We start from the raw sequence: 7,242 nt of genomic DNA on the forward strand, positions 1-7,242 counted from the left end.
CAATGTATAGCATATTCTATTAATCACTGAAAAGAGAAAAAGAGAACTTGGAAGGGATCCGTGAAAAGTCAAAAGATTATCAGAAATGCATAAGTTAAGAGATTTAAAGAAGAAGAATTAAGTTGATCCACCCACTCACTCATCCATCTATCAATGCATCAATCACACAGCAGCTCTCTGAGTCCCTTCTACATGTTAAACACCACACTACTGCTGAAAATAAACAAAACGGCCCTTCCCTCAAGTAGCCTAGATTTAGTTGGAGAAAGAGAGGACAAGGAAATGGATGATTATAATTTCATGATGCAAATGCAGGGATAGAGGTGGGTGCCAGGTGCTCTGAGTATACAGTCAAGGGACATCCTATCCAGACAAGAGAGGCAGGAGAAAAGGCTGGGAACTGAGTCTAAAAGAGGGGAAGATAGGGTGAATGGTGGTGACATTCACCAAGCTTGACAGTGGCACTAGGTCAAGGCAGAGGACAGGGTCTTCAGGCTTGGCTTGGCTCCAGGAGGTTCCTAGCGGCCTAAGGAGTAGAATGAAATTATGAGAAGCCAAAACAACATACTAGAGTTACATGGTGGAGGTAACATTAGGGAAAGTAGCCTTAAAGAATAGTAGTAAATTTTTACTTATCCACTGTGTCAGTTAGGATCCAGGCGGAAAACAAGTGGCACATGCGGTTTACTTAACTGAAGTAAGTTTCATAGATGGACTACTTTAAAATGGATAAGTAGCATGTTGGGAAATAAGGAAAAGTCCAGTGCCCTGGAAACGAACTGTTTTTACTCACAATAAGCTGACACCACGTGTGGGTTTTTTTTTTTTTCCTCACACCAACCAATTCTCCAACACTCTGGACACCAACTGGGTGTCCTAAAACTCCATTCAATTTTGAGCCTAACTGCCCAGAGTTAGCATCGGCCTCCACAGGTTTAAGGGCTCAGTCCCACAAGACGCCTCACTTCAGATGCCAGCTGCAAGTATTGAGTCCCTAGGTTACCCTCACTTCTGCTCCACTTGGCTACAAAGTCGGGGGAGAGATGTGTTCTCACAACCCCCTCCCCTCTCAGGCTTAATAATTTACTAGGATTGCTCACAGAGCTCTGGAAGACACTTATTTGCTCTTACTGGTTTATTATAAAGGATACAAATGAACAGCCAGATGAAGAGGTTCAGAGAGTAAAGTCTAGAAGGGTCCCAGTGCACAGGAGCTTCTGTCCCAGTGGAGTGAGGACACCATAATCCCAGCACCTAAATGTGTCTGCCAGTTTCAAAGTTTTCTGAACCTGTCCGTTAGTCATTTAGGGCTTTGTGTGGAAATTTCCTTATGCAGGCATGATTGATTAAATCACTGGCTGAAAGTGATTAACTCAGTATCCAATCCCTCTCCCCATCCCTGGGAAATGGGGCCGAAAGTTCCAACCCTCTAATCATGCCTTGGTCTTTTTGGTAACCAACCCCCATCCTGAAGCTATCTAGGGACCCTAGGCACCAGTCCTTACCAGCATACAAAAGACACTCATCACTCTGGAGATTTCCAAGCGTTCTAGGAGCTGTGTGTCAGCAACTGTAGACAATGGCAAGTGCAGCTGGAGGCTGGATTGTTATTGTTCTTCAAGAGGATTCTTCTAAATCAGCGGTCCCCCGCCTTTTGGGCACCAGGGACTGGTTTTGTGGAATACAATATTTCCATGGACTGGGGTGGGGAGGGGGTATGGTTTGGGGATGATTCAAGCACATTACATTTATTGTGCACTTTCTTTCTATTATTATTACATTGTAATATATAATGAAATAATTATACAACTCACCATAATGCAGAATCAGTGGGAGCCCTGAGCTTGTTTTCACTTGCCACTCACTGATAGGGCTTTGATATGAGTCTGCAAGCAATTGATTGATTATGGTCTCCATGCAGTCAACCCTCTCTGCTAATGATAATCTGTGTTTGCAGCCGCTCCCCAGCGCTAGCATCAGCGCCTCAGCTCCGCCTCAGATCATCAGGCACTAGATTCTCATAAGGAGCGCGCAACCTCGATCCCTCGCATGTGCAGTTCACAGTAGGGTTCGTGCTCCTTTGAGAATCTAATTTCACCACTGATCTGACAGGAGGCGGAGCTCAGGCAGTAATTCGAGTGCTGGGGAGTGGCTGTTAATACAGAAGAAGCTTCGCTCACTTGCCCGCCGCTCACCTCCTGCTGTGCGGCCTGGTTCCCTGTTCTAAATCCCTGCATGTATCAACATTCCTACTCCTGAGAATGAGGGGTGGCGCCTTTGATTGTCATTGGAAGTAACTCAGATGGAAAAGTCCACGTGTCATAAAACTTCCAGAACGTTGGCAGTGTTTTTTTCTGACAACTGTATTCATGAATTTCAGGAAGTCTCAGAATATTGTCAAAATCATTTCAGCTCCAAGTTAACAAAGATAGTGACTTGCTATGATTTGGCTACATCATCATTTTTACGTTCTCTGACCAGCCAGCCAGCTACTTCCCTCTCCCCAGTCACACATCTAATTTTTCTCCATTGGTCCCTACCCGACTCTTGCTCAATTTGTCTCAAATTGATTAATTCAACACATGATCACTAGATTAAAATATGTCACTCATTTCCAATACCCTTGGCAGGTTTTTTCCCTGTATGTGTAATTCTGTATATTTGAATATCGAGGTGGTTGCAGAAATTATTTCTATTCATCGCAGCTCAATAGCTGGAAGAACTATTTGGAGTTAACTTTTCATACTATTCTCAATACCTAAATAACCTATAGATTTCCTTGTAGCTTGACTAATGTATATTTTGTCCAATCTGGGAATAAAGCTTTTTCATTTTATTTTATTTTGAAGTTTGCTGGACCAGCAGGTGGATCTTTGATGTTGTTTTTCTAGGTGCAGGTGGTTCCTAGAGGGTTTGGGCAGCGTTGGGTGTTTGTTATTCTTTTGTTAGGATGCAGAGTTGCACCTGTGCTATGGGGAGACCAGTGCCATGAGTGACGTGAGCCTTCGGGAATGGCATGGGGCTAAGGGTGAATTAACCTGGCTCTAATGGTTTCCCCACATCTCACCTACATCACCTCCTCTTTTTCAGCCACCCAGTGTAAGCACGGTGCCGTGTATGATACCTGTGGCCCGGGATGTGCCAAGACCTGTGACAACTGGAATGAGATCGGTCCCTGCAATAAGCCGTGTGTTGCTGGTTGTCACTGTCCAGCAAACTTGGTCCTTCACAAAGGAAGGTGCATCAAGCCAGTCCTTTGTCCTCAGCGGTGACCTTTGTTCCGCTCCTTCAGACTTTGAACCTGGTGTTCTTGACACTGAAGTGGAAGAGCCAATGAAAGACTGCGATATTTGTGTGCTGATTCTGCAAATACACACACAGAGTATATATGTGTACATATATAGATATATAGATATATCCAGAAACACTTCATCATTTATATAAACTATAGGTGGATTATTATATGTATATTTTTTGCTATAAGACGTATTGTTTCCAGGATCCTAATCTGTAAGCCATTGAATACATTGTATAAATAAACCAGGTGTTTTTAATTTAATAAGGCAGCATGCAGACATATTGGATGGCTTTACCATCACATACATTTGTCATTTTTAAGAAGTTTTCTAAGAAATCTAAATTGCCTGCCTGAATTAATTTTTGATTTGAATCGGATTTGCAGTTGAATGGGAAGTGTGTTTTTCTGGAGAATGGCAGATTTATCTAGGGGCATTTCATGCTTCCAAAGAAAGGAAGGTATGCCTGAGAAATATGGCTAGTGATTGGCGACAGGCTCTAATGGTGCACGGAAAGCAAGGGGTAGGCTGTTAGACTTTATTGGGTCATGGTCCGATATTATTTCCAAAACTGATTGGCTGGTTGCCAAGAAATATATATTTGTCACTAGAGCATAACCGAAGAATCAAATGATTTCTTGCCATCTTTGCATATTCCTTGAGTCTCCTAATTTTATATGTGTGTATGATGGATATGTCCACCTCTGTGTCCCACACTGAGATGTTGGCGTGTCTGGATGACTTGTTAGTTTTATTGAGGATGAGCAGGTATTTGAAGAAACTGTTGCACAACGTATGACAAAATATCCATTTCTCTGAATCTCACAGCAATTTAGGATGAGCAAATCCAATGAGTTAAAGTAAGCTATCTCCATTTTGTGACTATCCCATGTATGAAATGAAAGCCTATATTTCTAGAGGATTCCTAGACCAACACTCTTTGGCAACAGCAAATTTGTCCTAATTATTAGACAGAAAGAAAGGCTTTACTGATCTGTTGATTTAACATCAGTACAAAGAATGGTCTACATGCTTGCTCTTACTACTGGTCACCATGTGATTTTCCTGACTTTGGTTTTCAGTTGAATAAGTGAACATGTCAACAAAACAAAACCCACTGATATCTAAAAATAAAATGTTCTGCATTGTAGTAAATAAAGGGCTTAAGATTTAAAACAACGCATTTTCTATTTCAAGATGTGTTGTGTTATACTTTACAAATAAGCTATGGCAAATTCAGGTTCATCCATTTTTAACAGCTTTATTTAGATATATTTTATATACCCTACAATAACTCATTTTTATAAAAGAGTGTTATTAGTAGATAATAGCAAACCTCCAAAGTTTTGACAGTCAGCATAGTGCCATTGCTTGTTAAGACATTTGTGTTCCTGTTACATATATTCATGACAGCTAAAGGATTAGTTTGGATTTTTTACTGGGGCATCTCCAGCTGTTTGAGAATATTGAATAAGTCACACAGTGTAACAGTGATTGTCTGGGACACCAGGGAATGTGGTTGTCATTGTTGTGCTTGGGCCATAACCAACCTCAGTATCTTGGACCCAAGGTAGCCAGTGCTTCAGTGCTGCACTTGGAAAGGGGGCTTTGATGTAGGAGACTTGGGCTCCAGGTGTGGTTTGTGACCTTGTCCACAACTGTTTAAGCATTTGGGGCCATAATTTGTTTCTCTGCAACACAAAGAGGCTTTGTAGTATATGGGCAGGATTGAGGATCAGGAGACCTAAACACTCCGCCGCTAGTGAGATTACTTGCACAGTAACCTGAGACGCAGCGTGCAAACCCTTTTACACTCCTAGTTTTTGCTTTTTGAAACCTTCTGGAAATTTATTTCCAAATACTTTCAGTCTGCGGTTGGTAGAACCCGTGCAGATACGCAGGGCCGACTATAGATCGTGCTCAGTAAAAGCAAGTTCTTTTTCCTCTCCCTGTGAAAATAAGAATGCTTTGAAAGTCCTAAACTAAAAGTTTTGCACTAGGAGGAAAAATGAATTGTTGACATTTACAATATGGCAATTTTTGTTAAAAGGGTAGCACATTGAGAATTACCAATTCTTCAGGTGAAAAGCCACCCCTTTAAACTCGCTGTTTTCCTGAGTATCTGACTGTAATAGGGAAAAACAAATCTGACCCCCTATTGGATCCATTTCTTTTCCTTTAACCTTTGTATTCTATTGCTTTTGCTGCAAGTTAAGAATGTTGCCTCTAGCCTGAAATATACAGGATACTCCATTCTCAAGGCTCTGACCTTTCAAGGTATAACGCTTTTCCATTCATACAGAGATAAAAACTTGCAGAACAGAGAATAACATTTGTCTTGTTGAAGGTTTATAGGAACATTGTAAACCTATGTGACAGCTGCAATAACAAAGGATTCTGACACCAAGAAGTTTACACCAACCAACCATACCCCCTCCTAGTATAAAAGAAGGCTGAATTCTAACTAGGGTAAGATGGTTCTTTGGGACCCTAATCCACCATCTTCTTGGTCTGCAGGCTTTCTGAATAAGGTCGGTATTCCTTTGCCCCAGCAACTCATCTCTTGATTTATTGGCCTGTCATGTGGTGAGCAGTACAAGCTTGGACTTGGTGACATGACCACTAGCTTGTAAAAGGGCACCTCCCCTCAAATTGAGAAAAACCAGCGGTTGTCTCTTTCCCCAGCTTTTGTTGAACATGAAAAAACCATTTTGACTGGAAAACTCTTTCTTACTATGAAATATTTCAGACACACAAGAAGGTATAGAGAATAATGTTGTAAATGCCCATGAATACATTACCCTAATTAAGAAAAGTAACTGGTAGGTCGTTGATACATTTTTCTTGCATAAATCAAATCACATCAATCGCATGGTTGCAATAGCTGCATGTGGAGTTTTTCCTTGCTGGGTTTCTGTTCACTTTGCTACTGTTTGTCACTCAAACTCATCTGTATCTGACAAGTATCAAGGATGTGAGTCTGAATGCTCTTGGTGTGGGAGAAAGAGATGCCTTAGGGGACAGGCACCAAGATATTTTAATTAGCCATCTTCTGCAAACATAACCCTCAGGAGCAAGCAAAAAAATGTCTCTTATTCTAAAGCCTGAAGTATCAATATGAGCCTTTTAAGAACTCAGGATTTTAAATTTGAAAAATGACAAGGTTCAAGTGGCCCAGGATGAATAATTGGGGGAAAAGAACTAATGCTGGTGATTATGTTGACCCTGAATTAAGAACCCAGACATTTAGTCCTTTAAGGGGAGCTTTGGGGGTTTAGAGCTATGTTGTTACACACAATCAAATGATGAACACTTGCATGAGATCCATCTTTACTGTGTTTCTTTTCAGGTTAATTTTGAGCAAGCCAGCTTTGAAAACATTCATGTGGGAAATCTGCATGTAGAGATGCGCCTGAATTAAAGGATAATTCAGAGTGTGACTGGCTAAGGAAAGGGGGAAGGGTGTTCCAGGTACAGGGAGAGCAAAGCACTGAGGCAGCCAGCGGCTCTCTACTGTGGCTGCACCACAAGCAGCTTGGCCTGAGGGGAAGGGTAAGCACCTGTGTGGCGTGTCCCATGGTCATGCTAAGGAGCCTGGGTTTCATCTTCAGGGCAGTGCTTCCCAAAGTTTTATGTCATAGTGCGTTCAGGAAATAACATTTGAGTAGTGAAGTAAATAGGGCTGCTTGCAGCTGGAGATCACATCTGGGGACATCTTAGGTCCAGTTCAACTGCTCCAAGAGTGGAAGGGATGCCAAAATCCCTGTCACCCATTCCCTACACAGATCCCAGTGGGCTGTGGCTCCAGATGGGAAGGTCTGCTCCAGGGCAGATCCAGCTGGGGGATGGCATTAAGCAATGGAGTGATGTGATCAGAGCTTTGTCTCAGTGAGTGGAGTGGAGGTGGGCTTTTCAGTCCAAAGAGCAGGTGGGAGGCCCCTGAGAT

The 7,242-nt window shown here is 42.1% G+C and overlaps 1 protein-coding gene across 2 annotated transcripts in view; it reads left to right on the top strand.

Moving 5' to 3' along the window:
- The window catches only part of BMPER (BMP binding endothelial regulator), a gene marked incomplete at both ends in the record, with an annotated part of 250,484 nt that extends 247,212 nt beyond the window's left edge, over positions 1-3,272 (top strand). For both annotated transcript variants that reach the window (XM_079711187.1, XM_079711188.1), the window contains one exon: positions 3,091-3,272. In XM_079711187.1, the coding sequence (XP_079567313.1) occupies positions 3,091-3,272 (182 nt within the window). The remainder of the gene's footprint in view (positions 1-3,090) is intronic.
- Between the last annotated feature and the right edge of the window lie 3,970 nt (positions 3,273-7,242).

This window comes from Hyperoodon ampullatus (assembly GCF_949752795.1).
Source record: "Hyperoodon ampullatus genome assembly, chromosome: 9".
Taxonomy (NCBI): Eukaryota; Metazoa; Chordata; class Mammalia; order Artiodactyla; family Ziphiidae; genus Hyperoodon; species Hyperoodon ampullatus.